This window comes from Pelophylax lessonae (assembly GCF_965119305.1).
Source record: "Pelophylax lessonae genome assembly, chromosome: 2".
NCBI lineage: Eukaryota > Metazoa > Chordata > Amphibia > Anura > Ranidae > Pelophylax > Pelophylax lessonae.
Window position 1 is genome coordinate 429,245,092 of NC_138769.1, and position 24,872 is coordinate 429,269,963.

General features: G+C 39.1%; 1 protein-coding gene across 4 annotated transcripts in view; it reads right to left on the reverse strand.

The window, feature by feature from the left end:
- The window catches only part of FRMPD4 (FERM and PDZ domain containing 4), a 587,249-nt gene that overhangs the window by 41,797 nt on the left and 520,580 nt on the right, over window positions 1-24,872 (reverse strand). For all 4 annotated transcript variants that reach the window (XM_082245219.1, XM_082245220.1, XM_082245221.1 and 1 more), the window contains 5 exons: window positions 22,271-22,316; window positions 20,378-20,482; window positions 11,798-11,905; window positions 3,938-4,069; window positions 240-359 (listed from right to left, as the gene is read on the reverse strand). In XM_082245219.1, coding sequence (XP_082101345.1) covers window positions 240-359; window positions 3,938-4,069; window positions 11,798-11,905; window positions 20,378-20,482; window positions 22,271-22,316 — 511 coding nt within the window. The remainder of the gene's footprint in view (window positions 1-239; window positions 360-3,937; window positions 4,070-11,797; window positions 11,906-20,377; window positions 20,483-22,270; window positions 22,317-24,872) is intronic.

Genomic DNA, 24,872 nt, shown 5'->3' on the forward strand with positions numbered 1-24,872 from the left:
TTGTTTCCCAAAATGGTTACATTCAAGGCATGCCATAATTGAGAATTTTCATGGTTGCTTAGGCTCTGAACCAAACTGACAAGCTATCAAAAGCCTGGTATCATAACTGATCACATGTGCAGTGCCATGGCAACTTCACATCAAACAGAAGCTAAGATGGCAGATTCCTTGGCTGTACAGGATAGGAGGGATTAAACTTCAAGTTGCAACAGTTGTTCCACATGAGTATGAGCTCTTACCTGTACATATAAATATTCAAAGGCAACTGGGTCCCTCCGAAGAAGGTCAATTGGATCCTTTGGAACAAAACTTATTCGAAACAGACATCTCATCATATGCGAACTGGGTCTCTGAGTCACCTAGACATTTTAAATCGGATATAAAAATAGGGCTTTCAGAAAACAGATACTTTACTTGTTAGTTGAAAAATCACAGCTCTCACAGCACACAAAATGCCAAACCTGCATTAGTTAAACCAAGAATACAAATAAACCGCAGCTACTAGAATGGTATTAAAGGAATTAATTAATTATTGTATATGCCCCTCTATACTGAGGTGCCTATAGGATAAAAGTCTGATTTATCCATGCAGACATTTTTTACTCAGTTGAATTTAATGGACGGTTGTCTTTTATGGTAACTGTAGCTATAATTTTGCATATACCGTATAGGGGTATGCAGGTAGATGTGGAGTACTTTAAGTTTTGAAAAGAATTTGGTACCATTACTCATACTATGGTTAGAAAAAATAGTATTATATGAGATATGAAAGTCATGTAAATAAGGGGCAGAAATAAAAGAATATTTATAACAGGATAATTTTCAAAGTGAATGCAGTGATGCATTGCCAGAAGAATCAGTTTTGGGTCCTATTACTTTCATGCTTTCAATTCTCCTATTCTGTCCACTTTTAGGTGAATCCTGAAAGCTCATCTCTTCAGTGAAGCCTGTCCTGCCTCTGCCAAACAACATAGATTTTCTTTCTACATCAGCTCATCCCCACACAGTTACAACCTTTTGTACCACTTGCCCTTCCCTTTTAGATTGTAAGCTCTGAAGAGCAGGACTCTCCTAGCTCTCTTGTCTTGAATTGTATTGTAAGTGTACTGTCTCTCTTTATATTGTAAATTGCTACCCAAACTGTTGGTGCTATATAATTCCTATATAACAATAATGACAGTGATGCCTCCAATGTCAAATTGTCCATATCTGGCAATGAAATAGTTATACAAGGTTAAAAAAAACCCAATGAAGATATTATATCAATATAATAACGGCAACATACGTGCTGATTGCACACTGAGTAAATGATCAAGAGACATCTGGGTATTTTAAGGCTTTCCTAGAGGGTGCCAACAAGTGTTTTCTCACCATGGTATGTAGATGTAATACAAACAGATTTTACAACTTTTTTGAAGAATCTCAGTCCTTCCCTTTACTTCAAATTATACCAACATGCACTGCTTATGCTGATTGGCTAATAAGTCATTTTTCATCATGGTGGGCCCTAGTGGACTAAGAGATGTCCAGGACAAGTGACACACTGCTTTTGGTTCTGCATGACACATCTGGCTATCTATAGTTAGCATAAAAAAAAAAAAAAAAGCTTCACTTTGAAATGGCCTTTCTATAGTAAGTAAAGAGACAATAATTTTATGCTACAATAAAATATTTCACAAACTAAATATTTAGAAAAAAAATCAGATTAATATCTGATCGAATTAATATGAGCTATATACCACCAGGTCGATGCAAATGCAAAGTGCCAGCATCTGTATGCGACAGAGCATTCTGACACTATTATAAAAAGTGGTGAAATTTGGAATTCTTTGACAAAGGAGAAAATCAGGATCAGTAATGACTCCAGCTATAAAAAGTGTACACTGGGGGGACTGGTGCAGGAAATATGTCTGACACTGACAACTTCCTTACAATTACCTAAATTTGAGAACAAATTGTCAGCTCTGGGGTTTTGTTTACCCTTTCCATGACTAGAATCAATGATGCCTAGGTGCTAAGGCCAAATTTGACAGTATCAGCATACATCAGTTAACTTGACAACAATTCTATAACTAATTTAAATGCCTGAATATTTTTATGCATTTTTTAAAAGACATATAAGACTTTTGTTTGGTACACTTTCTAAATAAGAAAAAATGTCATACACTTAAATACACTTACAAGTGTACAATAATACAATACATATAAATACAGTACACTTGCCAGTGGGGACAGGAGTTGATGCTGACTCCGAACTCAGAGCCAGCCACAAGCTGCACAAAAAGTTAGCTGGCTGTTCAGAAAGGATAGGAATTTAATAATGTATTCCCAGCAAATGGGCATAGTGCTGGGGAACCCTAATATACAGATTGCGAGTGGGAAGAGTTAACTATAGGTTAGACTTTCTTTCACACTTTTATATTGTATACTACATTCATTTTAATAACTCCTTACCCTGTGCTGAGGTGAATGTACAAAAAAACAAAATAGTAGCAATAAAGATACTGTATATTACCCAAATGGAGCATAAAGGTAAAAAATATGTGTATAGACCTCAAAAGCAAATAACAGTCTTTAAAATAAATATTATCACTGCTGCCACATTAACAACCCCCCCAAAACATTAACAAAATGGAGACAGTGTGCAAAACTAAAAATAAACATAATAAGTGCAAAACCACAATGTGTTCTCTGCAGCGATGTGATAAATAAATAAAGAAAGATCTGAAAAGTGTCCAAATAAGTACAAAATATCCACACAATCTTCCACAATTAATATCCTTGAGAAAGTCGGATATGACAAAATGTACTGGATGTGACTTCAAACGGGCCCTGAACTGTGTGGTGACTGGTGAAACCCCGAGCGGGACTGTGACCCTGCAGGTTGCGATATGCCTATATGTTTTATCATGTTTCTATCTTTATACATTCTATACATGTGGATACTGGTGTATGAAGCGTGAGTAAAGAGATATGGTTTGGAGCTGCTAGTACCTTGTGATCTTTATTTTAAAGTGCTATATGCCTGTCTGATATAAAGAGAGGCATGTACCGTATTTTCCAGCGTATTAGACGACTGGGCGTATAAGACAACTGCCCTAATTTTCATCTAACGGTAATACTTATACTTAGGTTACCTTGGAGATATTATACTCGGCGTATAAGATGACCCCCCATTTTTGGGGGATTTTTTTGAGGTTCAAAAGTAGTCTTATACGCCAAAAAATACAGTATTTCTGGTGAGGTGAATCAATGGGAGCACTAGCGGAATTGTGGAACGTTATGTGACACAGCTTATTTGGAAGGACACATCGTGTGGATATTTTGGACACTGTTCAGATTTTATATTTATTTATTTATCAAAGCCCTGGAGGAACACATTGTGGTTTTAAAATTGTAACTTTTATTTTTAGTTTTGCACATTGTAGTCTCCATTTTGATGATATTCCATTAATAATCAATTGGTATTTGATTTCTTGTAAGCAGAGCTCCTGTTAGAAATCATGGGGCCCCGTACAGTCAACCTTTCAGGGGCCTCTTTGAACCCACCCTGGTCCCTCCTCCATCCCGGCTTTGAACATATAATAGCAAGAGCCATGACAGGTCCTCTTCATGGAGATATCTGGTGTCTATTAGACCCCATATCTCTCCTCTAGCCTCCAAAGCATCTGATCAAACTGAGATTGATGCTCCTACAGGTCTTTAGAAAGCCCTGTTTTTTATTTTAAATAAATGAACTGTAAAGCTGCCCAGCCCCACTGTTGAGCTGATAGGGCCGGGCCAGGTACAACAGGACTGGCTGTACTACCTTATCAGTGGCCTTGCCTGTAAGCAAGCCACAAATGGCACTGTACCAGTTGGACACCAAGCTGTAATATTGTTTTTGCCGCATCCAGCTTGAACGTGTTAAGTTAAATACTATGTAAGATTTAGAAACCTGAGTTAGAGTCTCCTGTTCATGTAATAAGAGAAGTTTGGTTCCAGCTCCTTCTGTCCTCTGCTCCAACATCAGAGAAAAGTGCTCAATGCACTTTATCGAAAGCTTTTCTTGGAGTGTTATAATAACATCCTATAAAAATAGAACAATGTCAGTGCAAGACAATCAACAGCTAAATCTAAACAATCATCTATCTATCTATCTATCTATCTATCTATCTATCTATCTATCTATCTATCTATCTATCTATCTATCTATCTATCTATCTATCTATCTATCTATCTATCTATCTATCTATCTATCTATCTATCTATCTATCTATCTATCTATCTATCTATCTATCTATCTATCTATCTATCTATCTATCTATCTATCTATCTATCTATCTATCTATCTATCTATCTATCTATCTATCTATCTATCTATCTATCTATCTATCTATCTATCTATCTATCTATCTATCTATCTATCTATCTATCTATCTATCTATCTATCTATCTATCTATCTATCTATCTATCTATCTATCTATCTATCTATCTATCTATCTATCTATCTATCTATCTATCTATCTATCTATCTATCTATCTATCTATCTATCTATCTATCTATCTATCTATCTATCTATCTATCTATCTATCTATCTATCTATCTATCTATCTATCTATCTATCTATCTATCTATCTATCTATCTATCTATCTATCTATCTATCTATCTATCTATCTATCTATCTATCTATCTATCTATCTATCTATCTATCTATCTATCTATCTATCTATCTATCTATCTATCTATCTATCTATCTATCTATCCCTTTTTCCAAATCACTCTTTCCGCAGGTTATTTTGTATATATACATTTTTTATTTTTTTTATAGAGAAATGTATCACCATACTGAAAGAAATATAAAAAATGATTAACAGCAAGAACAGTAAAATAATGTTCAATTTCCCCAGAAGTTGATAATATATGTGTGAAAAAAATGTGTCCATTTTCATCTGCACTACAAAGCTTTGCTTCTGGATGTTCCAAAGACAGATGGCATAGATCGTTAAACAGGAAATGCTAAGTACAATGAAACATGTAATGGAGAATGAGATAGACATATTTTAGATTAGGTAGATTACAGCGCCAATTAAACATTGCTAGTTGTACTATGAAGCTTAGGAACTCATTGCTTCTGTTAATAAGACAGTGGCGGATTCTAGGACCAAACTACTTTAATGTCATCTTCAAATCCAAGTGTTGACAGTTGATCAGGAATGTGATTCTGCTTAATAGTAGGATATTAGCACATAATCTACTTATAATAGCAATTCTAATTACTGCCTAACATGAACAGGAGAAAAGAGTTTCATCTGAAGTTTAATGTTTTTGGCCTTTTTCAAAAATTAAAGTGAACTTGTTCTGAAAATTCAAACTCCAAATGAATCAATAAGGCACAATATAATACCTACCAGCCTTACTAAAGTAAATAGTATGTCTGACTATGCATGAAAAACTGCGCTCCATACTAGAACACATGCCTTCTGTCCACCAACCATTACATGAGATAGTTTATTGTTTTCAATCAGCAGTAACATAAGAGGATTAAAAAGGCTGCTCCCATGTGCAGAGATGATTACAAACTATACATAGGGACAAGGATCTTGATTAACATACATGGATTGTTTTCATTAAATCAATCTCTTTCACATGTATACTGTATCTAAAAAACATTTAGAGGACTATAGTTTCCCTCTAACCCTCAATGGTAAGTGCTATTATTCATAGTACATCCATGTAAATTCTGACTGACTTATAAGTTAGCACCTTTTTTGGAATAAGGTTCCTATATAAGTGTCCTGACATATACTACATGTGTTTTGTCATAAATAAATTAACAGTATGCTAATGGTTTGTTATTTCTGTAATGCATTTTTTTTTGGGCTGCATGGAAATCACTGTAAATTTTATTAAATGCTTATTGTTTTTATCATAGCTATTTCAAATATCTTGGTCAGGTTTATTCAGTAAACCTTTGCAAAGAGCAACAATAATGTGCTAAGTGCAGTCCTGGATATTAATTTATCAGATTTCAGGTCACTGAAGTCAGTTCAGTAAAAGATTACTTTTGATCGATTCTTGGTGGTTATAGCACTTATTGCAATGCTCTTTGAATAAATCTGCATTTTTTAACTAACCAACAAATATACAGGATGTACCATCAGGATATCAGGATAAAATTTGGAAACTATTAGCACAAGAAGTGACAAGTTCCAAACTATTCCCAAATGTCAACAGCAAATGCCATTGTATCTGTAGATTATCCACTTTACCACCTAGATGGCACTGAAAAGCTACCTACACATTTTAGGTAGTAATAGGACACAATTGAATCCATGTTGCCCAAGCTGATCTTAGTCAGCTTGATCAGGGGAAGATCATGTTATACAGGATCAAACTAGGACACTTGAATTCACTACAAAAATAATAGCTTGGCCTTTCTCATCGGAGTGCACATAGTGCTCCAGTGTATACAGTGGATGTGTAAATACTGCTTTTTTTTTAGGAACATTGCTTCATAGTAACAGGCCTACACATTATACAGGCCACAACAGCACATTATATCATGACAGTATAGCATATTATACACACACCTTTTTAATGGTGGTGTGGGGTAGGAGGTAATAGCAGTGCATGCAACTGAAACAGAAGTTATAGTAGTACACATAGTTGCTCTGTGGCCAAAGATAGGGCTAGCTGGACTGTGGTTTGCCAACACTGCAGGAGATTCCTTCCTTCCAGCCTTTTCCAACCAAGTTGCCAAGGCACCCTGGTGGGTCTCCAGGTTTCTTCAGGGGAGCCCAAAAATTGTATACCAGCCAGGAGTGGATTAAGCCTGCCTTTTAGTTCCAAAAAGGCACAGACCTCAAAATTTCCACTTGCCTGCTTGCATTGGGCAAGTGGACATAAGTTGAGGGTAAGTGTGAAACAGGGGCAGACTCGACCGGGGAGCAGGGAGGCAATTTCCCCCTGGGCTGCTCTGATGCTCTGTAAAAAAGGCCACACCACTATTGCCAGAAGTGATCAGCCAGGAAACTGTCTGGAGGTTGACAGGATCATAGAGAGAGAGAGAGAGGATATCCCACTGTGACACAGCTTGGATCTGAAATGCCGGCCGCTGTCAAAGTCCTGCCTCCTGGACTGGCTCCTATGATAGACAGCACACTGGTCCAATGCTGGAAAATTCAATCAGTGTGCTGTCTATCATAGGAGCCGGTCCAGGAAACAGGACTTTGTTTGACAGCGCCCCGCGTTTCAGTTGAAAGCTGTGTCACAGCGGGCGATCCTCTCTCTGTGTGATCTGGCCAGCTCTCCTCCCAATTCCTCCCTGTGATCCCCATACAGTGATAGGCTGCATTGATGGGCACTGATGAGGCTGCACTGATGGGCACTGATGAGGCTGCATGAATGGGTAATAATAGGCTGCAGTGATGGGCACTATTAAATCTACACTGATGGGCCCATAATAGGCTGCATTGATGGGCACTGATAAGGCTGCACTGGAGGGCACTGATGGGGCTGCACTGATGGGCACTGATAGGCTGCACTGATGGGCATTGATGAGAATGAACTGTTGGGCACTGATAGGCTGCACTGATGGGCACCGATAAGGCTGAACTGATGGGCACTGATGAGGCAGCAACGATGGGCACTGATAGGCTGCATTGATGGACACTGATGAGGCTGTACTGATGGGTACCGATATATTTTGTGTTAATATTGTTAAACTTGTTGTTGTTAATATTTATTTTTGTAACTTTATTCTGCACAAAACATTTAATAGTGTAATTTCATGAGATAATTTACTAGGGCATGTGTAGGGGAGGGGCGGAGCAGGGTGGGGGGGCGAGTTACTTTTAGGAACTGGCTAGAAGCTCAGGACTTAAAATTTTGAGCCCTGATTACATTCTTCTAGTCAATGCTGTCCTTACAATCAATTTGTCATTGTTTGCCTCTCCCTGTCCCCGTCTGTCATGACTAGGGTCACATTAGCTATGTGAGGGAAAGAACCTAGGGGGAGAAAAGTAGTCATTACCAGTGTGCAGGTGGGTTTGCTTTGAAAGAATACATAACTTCTAACATTGGATGTCCTATGTGTGTGAATGCTGCTGCATTGTGTCAAACTATTCATTTAATTTTTTACATTTTAGAATGTGGTGCCTCGAGATTGTGCAGAGTCTTAAAGGATGCCTTGATGGGAAAAAAGGTTCAGAAACACTGCTCTAAACAAACAGCACTGCTTTGACTACATGGAGGCAAAAACAAAAGGGCATTCCTGATGACTGTATTGTATCAAACATTGCTTCTCTTGCCTGGTCTAGGCCAAATGTGGCAATAGGTAAGGAGGTTACAGAGCGGCAACTGCAGCTCATCTCCTTCTTGCCTTCTCAGGCTGGGGCTGCTTATATATATTCTATACTGGCTATTGGGGAAGGTTAATATTTCCTTCACCCCTAGGCCAGCAACCTTTTGTCCTTCTAATCAACGCAATGTACAGAATCTAATTTAACACCATTTGCAACATTATAACCAAATAAATCACAAGCGGAAACATATTGTCAGAGACAACACAATTAGTATACAGAAACGTAATAATCAGTACCAAACTGACACAGCCAGAAATGTCCACAGAAACACAATCAGTATCCTATGGACACATGCACAGGACACAATCAGTACTCCACTGAAACCAGAAGAATGTCTACCAATGCAATCATTACCATACTGACAGCCAAACATATGTCTGAGGACACAATCAGCACTGTACGGACACAACCAATAACAAAAGCAGAAACAATACTAACAAAAGCAGAAACATGTCAGAGGACAAAATCAGTATTGTGCTGACCTAACCAGAAACCTGAGGTATTTCAGTTATAAAACATACAATATATACAAAGGTAGATGTTTTGCATATGGCACCTATGTTGCAAAAGCTATCTGCCACCTATGTTGTGGTGACACATGGATTGTTGCAGCAAAGCTGATATTACTAAAGCTAGCCATACATGGATTTAAATCTGTCCAGGTTCAGCAGGGACTGAAAAAGATTTTTGCCATGAATAGACAGGCTGATTGTACCCAAGATCCATCGATTCACTTGGGTATAACCAGTCTGTCACTTTTTTTTTATATTTATTACTGCGGGCAGGTATAGCTGCTAGCAGTAATCATTGTATTCTCCTGGCCATGAAGGCTCTCCATACCCCCCGCTAGCAGAACACAATAGCACTGCAAGAGCCATTCCCACATCAACACTGACTGTTGATGGGGGAATCAAGCACTTTTCCAGAGATGGAAGGAAAGAAAAGCGAATCATCTATGGGCTGCCTTAGGCTGCAACAAATCATGTGTCACTTATGCAGCCTAGGTGGCAGATTGGCTGCAGGGGGGGGGGGGGTAAATAAGAGAGTGGGAGGAGAAAGGGGGAGAGAGAAGAGAGAGAAAAAGAAAGGGAGAGGAGGGGGGCAGGTGAGAGAGAGGGGGAGGGAGACAGTGAGGGGGAGAGAGAAGAGGGGGGGAGCGTGAAGAGAGAGAGACGGATGGGAAAAGGAAGAGACGGTGGGGGAAGAGGGAGAGAGAAGGAGGGAGAGCTTCTGGTGTACAAAATGTGCTTGGATATTTACATAATTTACGGCTAAGTCTGATGACTGAACCTGGAAATTGTCACTTCCAGTTTCAGAGCTGTAATTTCTATGCTGCTGTTGCAGGGGAAGATGTTAATTAAGCAGACTCTGGGCATCATTAGCTTCAACAGAGTGTAGGGGTGGCATTAGGGGTCTCATAGACCTCTAATGTCTCATTAAAGATAAACTTTTACTCCACATATACTATCATATATGTAATAGCAAAAAAATTAAGTAAAAAAGTTGAATAAATTAAAGTTATACGCAGTCAATAAAAACCACCAACAAAAATGTTAAAACTCCCTTCCCTCAAATACACAGGAATGTAAACAAACATGATAGGTGTGCCTAAGTATATAAAAAACAATGCACCACATGTATTAGGCATCCCATGCAAGCTTCAGTGAGAACAACAATTCTATGGTCACCATTCACAGTTTTAGGGGTTATACCTGATATTCAGTAAAAATGTTAAAACATCTATGGCTGCAAAAGGGTTAAGAAAGACCAGTATGATAATAACATTGAAATGCTAGTTGCCTGGTTGCCATGCTTATTTTTATTTGTTTACTGCATTACTGACAAAAAAGCAAGTATGCAGATAAAGACTACTTTACTCTGACTTGATTCACATACTTGTTCTAAGTCAGTGACTCAAAAAGTTGTGAAGCCAGTGGGTCAGCATAAAAGCCAAACAACTAGCATTTTCAATTACTTTACTGTTGAAAGTTCCTAAAGTGATACTAAATGATAAAAAAAGACATAAAAATATGTTATACTTACCTGCTCTGTGTATAAATATTGGACAGAGATGCCCCTTACATCCTCTTCTAGTAGTCCCCCACCAGTGCTTTCCTTTTCTCACTGCTTAGGGTATGTCCTTAGCAAGCCAGGTGCTAAGGAGTCACCCATACTTGTGCGCTGCCAATCTGGGATGTGTGCTTCCATAGACACACACAGTGCTGGTAAGGCACGCCCCCTGCTCCCTTTTCACAGGAGTTTGACTGACAGCAACAGGAGCTTATGACTCCCGACTGCCCTCAGTTTCTCCTGTGAAGGCAGGAAGTAAGAGGAGTGATGCTGCAGCCAAGTCAGTGCTGGAGTGGTGACAGGAGTTGGGTAGGTGTTTAAGGATGTGGGGGGAAGGGGTGGGGGTGGGGAAGGACAGTAAGTGAGGAGGTTTTTTTGCAGAGAATAGGTAAAAAGCTTTTCATTTTAGAAATACTTTAAATTGTCAGTATGGGTGCACTTCAAAATGATGTTGTGTCCTCTCTTTAAGTTGGCATTTTTAAAAGAGGATGTTTGAGAAATATAAACACAATGGCAGTTTTTGTCTTGCTGCAAGGTCAAGTATTGGAAGGGTGAAAAGCGAGCATTTGGAAGAGAATGGCTATAACACTATAACAGCATGTTATTACCGTGCTTTACAGAGCTGTACCTTGGGCCTGAAACCCATTAAAACAACGACTATAACTAAAGAACAAAAGGTTACAATCCAGGGTCACCTAGAAAATTAGAGAAGAACAGCTGTCTGCCACAAAGCCTAGGACACAAACCAGCTTATGTCTACACAGGTAATGGTTGAATGGACTGATTAAAAAAAAATACAATGCTGCACGGCTAGTGATGATTCCATTACTCTAATAATAAAAACGCACATGAGAATAAGGGGCAATTAATGCACATACTGTATCTGTACTTCTGCTGCTCTCAAATGCTTTTGTGGTTTTACCATATTTACAATGGCATGTGATTGGAACCCAAGATGAATTTGGTAAAGAGCTGATTAAGATTTTTAGTAGATTGAAAGTCAATGCAGTTCTAAATGTATTATAATGCTTAGTAGGTTTTAATCTGGGTTCAATTCTGGCACCTTAAAGCGGAAGTAAACCCTTCGATTTGACAGTTTCAAAAAACAGTTACATTTCCGGCATGTGCCGTAAATGTAAGTCTCACATTGGTTGTGCTCTCAACCAAACTGTCAAACCATCCAATGGCTGGTGTCATAACTGATCACATGTGCAGCACCATGGCAGTTGAAGGTCAAACAGAGGCCAAGATGGCAGCCTCCTTGGCTGAAAATGATAGGAGGGTTTACTTCCACTTTAAAAGATAAAAAGTGTCTCTTTTTATAGAAGCAGTCAGAAAAGAATTAAGCATAGGCAATAAATGAGGAACCTTAACCTTACCTTTATAGAAGTGCCATTGTCAAAGCGAAAAGATTTGGTTTGTCCATTTTCCAAGTACACCTTTAGGACATTTGGCATGAATAGAAGGGAATTATCTTTGACCGTTTCCTGTGAAATATAAGAAAGAAAAACTCAGGTAAGCTTTTAGAACTGAGTAGGTCAAACAGATGTAAAAGAGCTGAATGAAATACATTAGTTAACATAGCTGAAAATATATTATAAAAGAATATAAGGGGACATACCCTATATTTGTACACAATGCATTATAAATATCTTGCGTAGAAGCGTCTAAAAGCGTCTAAAACTAAGTCCAAATTCATTACTTTTCTACTTTAGAATAAACTCCTGGGACTTTTCCTGCCTCATGTGTTAGATAAAGTTTGCCTTTGATTGAAAGTCTGAACCTTGGTCTGTTTTTTTTTTTTTACTGTCTGTATTTGTATTCTCACTTCTTTTTCCAGTGACACCCTGTCATATCTTGATGGGGATTCACTGGGAAAGGAAGTGAGGGGAAATCCCCCAAAGTAACACAGACCCTGGCAAAGGCAATAAGCCTTCTTTATTAAAAACAGAATTTTTATTCCTGCTTGGGTCTTTGTTGGAACATTTCTCCCTTACTTCCTGTCCCAGTGACAGGTACAAATAAAAGTTATGGAAGTCCCCACAGAAGGAACATAGAAAACAATCAAGTTATTTGCAAATGAAAAAAATGCTTTTTTCCCCCCAATTTTTTTTTTTTCAATTTAAATTTTTATTTTATTTGCATATAAAATTTACAAATATCTCACATTTAAAAAATTCCAAGAAAGAATTGCAAAAACACATAAACTTATAAAGAAATAAAGCAATCGTTATTTGTAAACTTATAGTGCTTTATCCCCTTTTCCCCCAATTTGGCAATTTTTTTTGTTGCAGTGCTGAGAAGAATATAAAAAATTAAAAATGTAAATATTATTTCTAAAAAATAATAAGAACTCTCATAACTAATATTAACCACCTCCCACCCGGGCCATTGTAGATATACGGCCGGGCGGGAGTCTCCTCCTTCTGAATGGACGTTCCGGAACGTCCTTCAGAAGGAGAGAGATCGCGCTGCCGCGGGCATGCGCAGCGGCCCGATCTCGATGTGCCTGTGTCCCTCGGACACAGAGCAACATCATTCGGCAGGAGGGCCCTGTGATTGGCCCTCCTGATCACATGACGGCTGTGTCCAATCACAGCCGTCATGTAATGTAAATAGAGCCATTGTGACGGCTTCGATCTCTTCTCCTCCTGACAGATCCTGTCAGTGAGGAGAAGAGGGATGATCGGTGCTGCTGCGGGAGTGATCAGTGAGCATTTCTAATTACTCACTGATCACAGGGGGGGTCTGTGCTGGTAATCAGAACATTGATTACCAGTGCAGCCCTGGGGGGGGGGGGGAGGGGTGCCACTAAGCCACCAGGGATGCCCACCCATGACCACCAGGGATGCCCACCATGGCCACCAGGGATGGCAAGCAGGGCTCAGAGAGCCCTCCAGTGCCCTCCCTATCAGTGTTGCCCACCAATGCCATCTATCAGTGCTGCCCACCAGTGCCGTTATTGCCATCTATCAGTGCCGCCCACCAGTGCCCATTATTGCCCACCAGTGCTGCCTATCAGTGCCCCCCATCAGTGCCGATCAGTGCCACCCATCAGTGCCGATCAGTGCCGCCCAACAGTGCCACCTATCAGTGCCCACCAGTGCCGCCAATCAGTGTCCATCAGTGCTGCCTATCAGTGCCCATCAGTGCTGCCTATCAGTGCCCACCAATGCTGCATATCAGTGCTATCTATCAGTGCCGCATATCAGTGCCCATCAGTGCTGCATATCAGTGCTACCTATCAGTGCCCATCAGTGCTGCATATCAGTGCCACCCCATCAGTGCCACTCCATCAGTGCCACCCCATCAGTGTCTCCTCATCAGTGCCTGTCAGTGCGGCATCATCAGTGCTCATCAGTGCAGGAAAAACATATCTATTTACAAAATTTTATAACCTAAACAAAAAAAAATTTTTTTTTTTTTCAAACTTTTCAGTCTTTTTTTATTTGTGCACCAAAAAAGAAAAAACCTGACGGTGATCAAATACCACCAAAAGAAAGCTCTATTTGTGGGGAAAAAATTACACAAATTTGGTTTAGGTACAGCGTTGCATGACCGCGCAATTGTCATTAAAATTGCAACAGCGCTAAAAGCTGAAAATTGGTCTGGGAAGGAAGGGGGTTTAAGTGCCCTGTATTGAGGTGGTTAAAGACTGAGACATTTTATACAAGAATAGCTGCTTTCTAAGAGCGGCTCCTACTTTGTAACACTTGGCAATTCCCAGCTGTCATTTTGACTGCCGGTAATAGCAGTGGGTGGGAAAGTTGGCAGAGAGAGAAAGAGGAACAGGGCCAAGAAACACCTGTTTGCAGCTTTTCTGGTTAAAGTGAAAGAGTCACTTTAAGTTTGTCAGAGATATTTGAGGTAAGTACTTAAAGGAATTCTGGGTTATCCCATTTACACAAGGCATTTGTTTACAGGAGCATTATTAAAATCTGCATTTGCAAAGTGTTCATGCTTTTTTTTTTTCTTTGGAAAGAGACTTTTGAAAAGCAATTCCCTCCTTGTATTGGGAACTGCAGTGAAGATATCCAAATTTTCACAGATGGTAATATATGACAAAATGACTTAATTTAGGGACATTTTTGTAAAATTTTACATTGTATTTCAATGTTTGTCTCCTAAGACAGATGAGTGTGTACTGAGCACAGGAAAGGTCCGAAGCAGGACCCAGTGTCTGATTTTTTTATTTATCAGTAAAAAAATATTTGGCAAGAGATTTAATCAGAAGAAATGAATATTAGCATTGGGAATTCCATTTTAAATTCTGTCATTGTAAAATGACAATTAGATGACAAGGGTTAAAAATATTGCCTGCTTAAGTGAAAATGTACTGTGTGCTGCGGGGAGTCTGTGGGTGTTTTTCTCTTGTTTTAAACTCAGTGGTATGAAGGCTATTAACGTGTTGCTTGGCTTCTTATCACAACACTATGAATTGTATTAAAGTTGGTGATTCACTAATTAATAGCAGATTTTGTTGCAGCAGTGAGTCAGATAAGCCTAAGCAAAGCTTCCAATAGCCCTAGTTCTCTTTTGCGATTATTTTTCTTATTGAAGCTTGAAACAAGCTTTCTATTCCTGTCAACAAATCATCACATGATTTCTTGCGCATAAAGTCAGGTTCTAAAAATATTTGTACACGCTGATCCAAAGAAACACAATTATCTCGCTTATTTAATGGCAATGTGATCTTCACATACCACAATTTTACGCATATGCTTTGCATCATAATTTGAGTTTTCTCATCATCTGGTGTTTTTTTCATCTATTAAATCTGCATGACCCTTTAAGAACACTATTAGAAATGAATACCTCATATAGCAAGAGTAATAGGAGGAAATGAGGCCAAAAGTGCAATGGAGAGAATACAGAACAACAACAACAGGGCCAATGAGCAAATGATATAAACTATGTGGAATGCAGGTTTTAGCTGTCATTTTTCTAGGATAGGTTAGAAAATCAATCTGCAGGCAGGACCTCAGATTTTATTTTCTTATTGTTTAAATTTAGCCTAATGATGCACTGTGTTTAAGGCACGTTTTACATGAAGTTACAATTGAACTCTATAGAACATGCAATTTGATAAAAGCATATCAAAGATGGAGTATGCAGAACTTTTTATTAAATGCACAGATGTAAACAAGGCCTAAGTGGGAGGTTTTAGCTCTGCTTCCTGTTATCTCTGAAACCCATCAAAAATACAGGAAGTGATAGTGGCAATGGGGTTGAATTACTAAAACTGAAGAGTGCAAAATCTGGTGCAGCTGTGCATGGTAGCAATTCTGCTTCTAACTACATCTTGTTCAATTAAGCTTTCACAATAAAACCTGGAAGCTGATTCGTTTCTATGCAGAGCTGCACCAGATTTTGCATTCTCTAGTTTTAGTTAATCAACCCCAATATCTCTCAAACAGGAAACCAGACAGCAATAAAACATGACAAGGTTTCTAATTCTCCCAAAAATTTTGATTTCAATTATTAGTGGTATCAAGTTGACGTTCATTTTTATCTACAGTGACAAGAAAGTTCAAAGTAGCAGGATGCAAAATGTTTCTTAAATGCTAATAGCGAATGTGGTGTTTATTCGGGTCCATTCTTTCTAAAATAAAATGTTAAAAGCAAACAAAACTTTAAACTACTTTCCAACAACATTGATCAAGTCATCAAATGTACTGATCATTTTCCTACAAATGTTGATATGAATTTTTGTACAAACATCTTTTAAAAAAACTATTTGTGTATAGCCAGCTTTAACCTGCCTAGCGGTATCCCCGAGCGTGACTCGGGGTGGATTTTCCATGCTGTTATCGGTATCCCCGAGTCAAGCTCGGGGTGGATGTGCAGAGCGCGCAGTGGTGTCTCTTACCTTCTCCTGACGATCCAGCGATGAGCTCTCATTGCTGTGATCACCAGCCGAGATCCCCGCCGCTCGTCCGTCCTCCGTCGGTGTGATCACTTCCTAGTTCCGTTCCCTGCAGCAGCAATGCTGCATTGGAGCAGAACTAGGGAGGGAAATTCAAACGTTGAATGTTGCACAAAACACAAACACATAACATTTATATTATATATATATATATATATATATATATATATATATATATATATATATATATATATATTTATATATATATATATGTGTATATATATATATATATATATATATATATATATATACACACGTATGTATATATATATACACACACACACACACATATATATATATATATATATACATGTATATATATATATATATATATATATATATATACACACATATATATATATATATATATATATATGTGTATATATATGCACATATATATATATATACACACATGTATATACACACATGTATATATATATATACACATATATATATAAAACACATGAATTATAATCTAATCAATAATCTAATTTTATTATATAATATATATATATATATATATATAAAAATATATATATTATTTATTATATAATAAAATTATATTATTGATTAGATTATAATTCATGCGTTTGTGTTTCAAATTTATCACATCTGGGATGTCTACTAGAGTCTTGTTTTGGTCAGGTTTAAGTCAGTAATTACTAAGAATTGTAGGCCTATAATACATAACGCCAAATTTCCATGCAAAAAATTGTACTGCTTTTGGTACAGAATTCCTGACATAATCGTACCGCCAGGGAGGTTAAAAAAACAAATCCGCTCTGTGCAGTAGTTTTGCACAGAGCAGCCCTGATCCCCCTCTTCTCTGAGCCCCCCGCCCCACCGGTGCTCCTGGCCACTCCCACCTGCCAAGTGCCCCGACAGCAAGCAGTCAGCAATGGGGGTTCCCATGCAGGCTAGCTCCCGAGCTGCTGCTCTGCGTGCCCATTTACACACAGAGCCACAGCTCAGCCCCATCCCCTCTCTCTCTCTTCATTGGCTCACTAGGTATGATTGACAGCAGTGGGCGCCAATAAAGAGGGAGAGTCCCAGGAGAGCGAGGCTCTCATGCACATCGCTGGATCGCAATGGGGCTCAGGTAAGTATTGAGAGGATGCTACACAGAGAAAATTTTTACCGTTCATGCATAAAATGCATAGAAGTAAAAAACCTTGAGCCTTTAGAACCACTTTAAGGTTTATGCCCTCATATAAGGTACAACATAATCACCATAATTTTGCCTGGTAGCAATCTTACAAGAATCTAGACTCATTATTCCCCATAGGAAATAAAAAAACAATATTGACAACTATCACCATGTGTAATACCCTTCCAATGTTATCCAATAATTTCTAAAGTCATATCCAGCCAGAGTCGGATTTGCTTTACTTGCGACTGTAGGCACACAAACTTTGGTAAAAAGGTGCAAGTGATGTTGGGACCGGCGCTACCACATAAATATTATATCTGTGCAATTCCATAAAATGTATAATTCATACCAAAAGTGCATATAGTGCTTATAGTGCAACAAAAAAACCAAAGTGCTGCGTGCTAGTAAACCTTCAATACATTAGCATGGGCTGTGCTCAGTGTACCATATCATAAATCACATATGTATATACAAAGTGCTAAGTGCTGTTGATACCAATAACCACGTGTGTGATTGCGTGCTGTAACAAAGTATGGCGCCAGTGGATGCCCCACCGATTGCACCGTTGCTTACCGCACTCTTAGAAAGGTGGCTCAGCACTCCTTGGTCACCATAATGCATTTGTTTTCCAAGGATCCCACTTCCTCCAGTTGCAGGGTGTAGCTATGGAAACGTGCAGCGCACCCTCATGTCAACTTGTACCTGCTTTATTAATTTCCTTGCTTGCTGAAGCTGGTGTGTTACGGCCCAGGAGCAACTTGAAGCTGCTGGATACAAACTTCTGTTTGCATGGAATTCCTTTCGCCCGGAACCTCCGCCTGCACCGACACCACGGATCCCGACAGGCAGCGCGTCACCGGTAAGCAGCATCAGCGCGCCAGCCAATGGAACGACGCGGTGGCCGTGGTGTCGGTGCAGGCGGAGGTTCCGGGCAAAAGGAATTCCATGCAAACAGAAGTTTGTATCCGGCAGCTTCAAGTTGCTCCTGGACCGTAACACACCAGCTTCAGCAAGCAAGGAAATGAATAAAGCAGGTACAAGTTGACATATGAGGGTGCGCTGCACGTTTCCATAGCTACACCCTGCAACTGGAGGAAGTGGGATCCTTGGAAAACAAATGCATTATGGTGACCAAGGAGTGCTGAGCCACCTTTCTAAGAGTGCGGTAAGCAACGGTGCAATCGGTGGGGCATCCACTGGCGCCATACTTTGTTACAGCACGCAATCACACACGTGGTTATTGGTATCAACAGCACTTAGCACTTTGTATATACATATGTGATTTATGATATGGTACACTGAGCACAGCCCATGCTAATGTATTGAAGGTTTACTAGCACGCAGCACTTTGGTTTTATTGTTGCACTATAAGCACTATATGCACTTTTGGTATGAATTATACATTTTATGGAATTGCACAGATATAATATTTATGTGGTAGCGCCGGTCCCAACATCACTTGCACCTTTTTTCTAATCTACTACCTCAGTGGTAGGTTGGGGGCAGCTTACACCACTTTTTTAGTCCAATAAAGTACTGAAACTCCATAGCGCTGGTATTTAAACCCTTTTCACACAAACATTGGTGTCTAGGACCATCTTTTTTACACAGAACATTTTGATTTCCTGGACATAACCTTACTTAGAATAATGGCGTGATGTGTAAATAAGCTTCTGTAAGATGACTATATTGATACTGATGATAGGATGTTTGCAATAACTATGTGAGAAACCCTACTATTTCATCTCTTACAACCTGCTAGTCTGAGCCAAAAATATAGTTATTTTTAAGTCAGTATATATGATTATTAGGATAACTGTTGGCGATGTATCATATTGAAACCATGTAATAAATGTATTTATTAAACATGTATAATTTAAGTGAATCTGATGACAAAAAAAAAAAGAATTTACCAATGATGGTCAGTGGAGCTGATCAGCTAAAGGAGCTAAGAATGTTCTTTGAGCAAACTGAATGCTGACTTAGCTTTAGGGTCCTTTCACACGGCCGCTCCGTGTGTTTGCAAATCATCCCATCCATTTGCGGATGATTTGCGGACATAATGTAAGTGAATGGCATTGCGGATGTCAGCGGAATACCATCCACTGACATCCGATTTTCCTCCTTTCAGTTCTGTTCCGTTTTTTCGAATGGAACAGAACCCTATTTTTTCATCCGTGTAAAAAACGGTAAGGAAGGAAAATCGGATGTCAGCGGTGTCATCCGCTGACATCCGCAATGCCATATACTTACATTATGTCCGCATATCATCCGCAAACGGATGGGATGATATGCGAGCACACGGAGCGGATGACACAAATGTCATCCGCTCCGTGAAAAAAAAAAAAAAAAAAGTCCCGCAGCGGACTTAAGCAGCGGAGCGGCCGTGTGAAAGGACCCTTACGAAGATAACAAAAAGTTGTTTTCGATTTGAATATACATTATTGTGCACAGTAAATAAAAAAAAAAAAATAGTATATCTGCACTTGTCTGAATAATTGAAGTGGACTTTTATCAAATCTGGTGAGTATTTGGTCTCAGTGAGAGCCGCTGGGGACCCAGAAGTTTAAAACTTCAAGAAGTGTCAGTTTCTAGACAAACCTCACTGGACCATTTCTACTGAACAGAACAGCATTTGACAACTAAAGCTATGGGAAAGGAGACTATAAGCACTACAACTTTGATGTTACTTTTTTGCAGCAGGATCACCTTAATGTCACCTTAGCTGCTAAGGTAATTAAACATTCACTTCCATTCACTTTGGAAAGTGAACATTTTATTTTTTAGTAAACCAACCCAGTGTCTAATTGGTAACTGAAGTAATATTTTGGAAAAAAAAGCTGTTATATAATGGTATCTGAAGATATTAACCATTGTACTTACCGAAACCTGTCCATTTATTATAACTTCCTCCGAAAAACGAACTTTCACTGGATTGGATTTCAACCTTGCTTTCTTTGCAGCACTAATAAATGCTGATTTGGGAGACTTAGGGGGAAAAAAACACAGTATATACATATTTAGAATATTTACAATGTTTTATTTATTCTGATTTCTCTTTGGTGGTGATGACATTTTAATCAATGTAGGCAAAACTAGCAATAATTGGGACTGAAAGTACGTAACATTCATGTATGTGTATAGGTGACCAAACTTTGCCAAGACTAGAAAACCAATAATGAATACAATATACTGTGTATAGGTTCTGATGAAGCTGTTTATTAAAACACAGCTTATTGAAACTATGCAGTCCTTCTGGAAAAAGCCAGGAGTGCCAGATTCTTAATCGATGGCTTAGAATAGGAGTTAACAAGCTTACAATAAACAACCTTTTAAAAAAGTTCAAATGTTTGCCATATGCAAGCAGTCTCACCTGTACTTAAAATCAAATATGTTCCCAGCCTATTCTGTATTTAGTATACTAAAGGCAATGTTGCTTTCTCACTGAGGAATTCTGCCTTGTGTCCTAAATATGGCTGAACAGAGCAATCTCTGCCCCTGGCATATCCATTTGTTTTTTCCTTTTGCCTAGCTCACAGCTCATATACCTCACATTTCAGCAACAAAACCAGTAGTGAGATGGCCACTCCAGTGCCCATAGCTATCATTCCCATATTCTTTCGCTAAGAGAATAGCATTCATGTTTCCTGTCAGGCACTTTTGGGTTATTGCCCCCATTCAGCTTTGTACTATTCTCAGTTTTCCTCTCTCTTCTCTCCTCTTCTCTTATGTTTGCTTTTACAGTCCTCTATCCCCACTTCACACAGACAGCACATATACAGGCAGACTTCATTTTCAGTCATGGCACACAGAGAGACCAGACACTCAGTCACAGCACACAGAGAGATCAGACACTCAGTCACAGCATACAGAGAGACCAGATATTCAGTCACAGCACACAGAGAGACCAAACACTCAGTGACAGCACACAGAGAGACCAGATATTCAGTCACAGCACACAGAGAGACCAGATATTCAGTCACAGCACACAGAGAGATCAGACACTCAGTCACAGCATACAGAGAGATCAGACACTCAGTCACAGCATACAGAGAGACCAGATATTCAGTCACAGCATACAGAGAGACCAGATATTCAGTCACAGCACACAGAGAGACCAAACACTCAGTCACAGCACACAGAGAGATCAGACACTCAGTCACAGCATACAGAGAGATCAGACACTCAGTCACAGCATACAGAGAGACCAGATATTCAGTCACAGCACACAGAGAGATCAGACACTCAGTCACAGCACACAGAGAGACCAGACACTCAGTCACAGCACACAGAGAGACCAGACACTCAGTCACAGTACACAGAGAGATCAGATACTCAATCACAGCATACAGAGAGACCAGACACTCAGTCACAGTACACAGAGAGACCAGACACTCAGTCACAGTACACAGAGAGATCAGATACTAAATCACAGCATACAGAGAGACCAGACACTCAGTCACAGCACACACAGAAATCAGACACTCAGTCACAGCACACAGAGAGACCAGACATATGTATGATAATAAGGCAAAGCAATTGTCCTTAAAAACCAACTCAACACCTTATTTCAATCTTCTACTGAATGAAAGACACAGACAAGTGCTCAAACTCCTAAATTGTTTTCCTTCCTTAATTTTTTCCCCCTGTTTTTAGAAATCAGCAGATAGTAACACATTAGAATAAAAGGTATAAAACCATATAATAGCCTGTAACTGACAACATTTATACTGTTTATGCAGCTTGCAAAATACTATGCTTTGTGACTTTACTTACTGGGTATGGCTGCACGACTGTGAGGAGTATTGATTCTTTGCAACTTCTGTAAAAAGAATAAATCAACAAATCAATCAATAATTTAATTAATCAAGTAATTAGGTAAATAAAAGATGAGATTTTGTACAGTATGTGTAAGGGTCATTTTAGTTGTTTAGTATATAGATCTACAAAAAAGTTGAGTTTATAATGTTTAAATGTAATACAATGATGGTGTCTATCAATATTGTTAAAGCAGATCTCTAGTCAAACTGTTACATAGAAGGCTTAACTGTGATTTTTTTATCTTCCAAATGCTTTGCAATTTGGTTTTTTTTAGTCTTGGTATTTACACACTGATATTTAGGTCAGTGACAAGCATATATCCAGGTTTAGCTGTGCAACTTTAATTTTCTAGTCCAGAGATCCTCAAACGACAGCCCTCCAGCTGTTGCGGAACTTCACATGCCATGAGGCATTGTAAAACTCTGACATTCACAGACATGACTAGGCATGATGGGAATTGTAGTTCCTGAACAAGTGGAGGTCCATAGTTTAAAGACCCCTAGTCTAGTCTGATTATTAGATAATTAACGTCATCATCATCTAATGAGCAGGCAGGCAGATGACAGAGGAAATTGTGTGTCTGTTGTACAGAAAACTGGAGTGAATGGCAGGACTATGTACATATTTCACATATACTGTATATTTTGAACCCCAAAATTTCTATATAGCACACATTTGGTTAAGAATCTCATTTTGTTTTCACTAGCTAGCTGCATAGCATTCTTGTGGCAAATATACAACGTTGTACAATTGACATTTATTACATGATAAAAGACCACCCTTTTCAGGCCTGTTGTGGAACTTTAACCTTTTGGTAATGATAGCAAAACTGATAAATATTTCTTTATACTTTTAGATTGCGTGTTTCAGATGTAGATCGGTTGGTAAAGAGTAAGACATAAAAGACGTTGGTAAATGAGTTTCAATAGTCTAAGGCCGGGTTCACACCTGCTGCAGCTGCGGCTCACAGCAGGGGGCTCCAGTGTGTCCTGTTCTCCATTTCAGGTGTGAATCAGGCCCGAATTTATGCCTTAATTCGGACCTGAAACTGAGCCAAAAATGCACAGGACCCTCTTCCGGTGCGGAGTGTGGCCGCCCTGGAGGTGTGTGAACCGGCTCCATTGAGAGTAGGTCACAGTCTCCTGTTATGCGAATGAGATGTGGCGAAACCCGCATTCAGTTCGCATAAGTGTGAACCCAACCTTAGGCAGAATTTACTGTGTGTACAGTTGACTTGCTTCCTCTTCTTTTGCATTCCCAAAGACTTGTGTGGGGAGAGAAACAGTTCTTAAAGTAGAATTGAGGGCAGAAATACTTATGTCTGTTCCAAAGGCCGGACAACCACCAGATTCCTCACTGGAACAATCATCTTATCCCTGGCTTCTTCAGGGAGTCAGTCTTATGTTCTCTTGATTGGTCAGCGTGGGATGATGTCACTACTGTGCATGCAGTATGCCGGAATGTAAACTGAGCTGTGCATGTGCAGCTCAGTGTACATTCTACAGGGTATTGCAAACAGACTGGCAAGAGTATTATATTGCAGAAGAGAAATAAAGAGCCTGCCTGTTTGCAATTTTTATTTTTCCAATTTTAGCCCTCTTCAAATAAATGCCTTTAGGCACTGACCCTATTACAAAGACACCCATAATTTTGCAAGCAGAGACTTCAGTGGCCAGTTTACTACTGTTCTTAGGGATACACTTTAACAAGGCTCTTATGAAGTCCTACCTATTATTGTGCTATAGGTAAAATTAATTTGCACATATAATTTGCTGTCTATTTTTTGGCATCACTTCCTGACATCTGTTCTAAATATATCTTCCTTTTAATCATACTCATCTCTCCTAGCAAAGCCACCTCACCTCTTCTGCACACTTTTACTTTTTTACGTTCCAGTTTACAAATTGGTAAAGTATTTCTGGCACAGTGTTTAAACAGTCCAACCTATGCAGTCCAGATGCTTGATTCAAATGTTTTGGGCTCTATTAACACATCGATCGGACCTACTCATAGCCTCTAGTTCAAAGAGACCTTTACTGTATCTATTCCTTGTAAATAGTTCAATAAAAAGATAACTTACATAAATGAGACCTTTTTGAAAGAAATAGATAGGCTGCTATTGCTCTTATTTCCTTCTTGTAATGCTAGGCTCCTCCCTGTATTTTTCTTGATGATCCACTGGCTTCAGTTCTTTTTGTGTCTCTGACTTGGAGTAATTAGGATGCAGGTTAGGAGTTTTTGCTTCTCCCTGACTTCACTTTTGCATGGGTGCAGACGCTGCAAAATAACGTCCTCCATAAGGTAGAAAAACTCAATTTCTGAACCTAGCTTAGGGAACTATCATACAGTCAGTGTTACTGTCAGCTGATTTGCATGGAAAAAATAAAAGCAGAAACAGAGTATTCTGAGCCTCCTGGGGTGGGCTATGAAGGAAGGCCTGTGATTGTTACAGTTCACGACTCATAAAGTATTGAAGCCAGAGACACTCTTCCACCTAGCACTTTAGAATGAGGTCGGCAATATCAGCCTGTATAATTCTCTCATTGCAGGTTTCCTA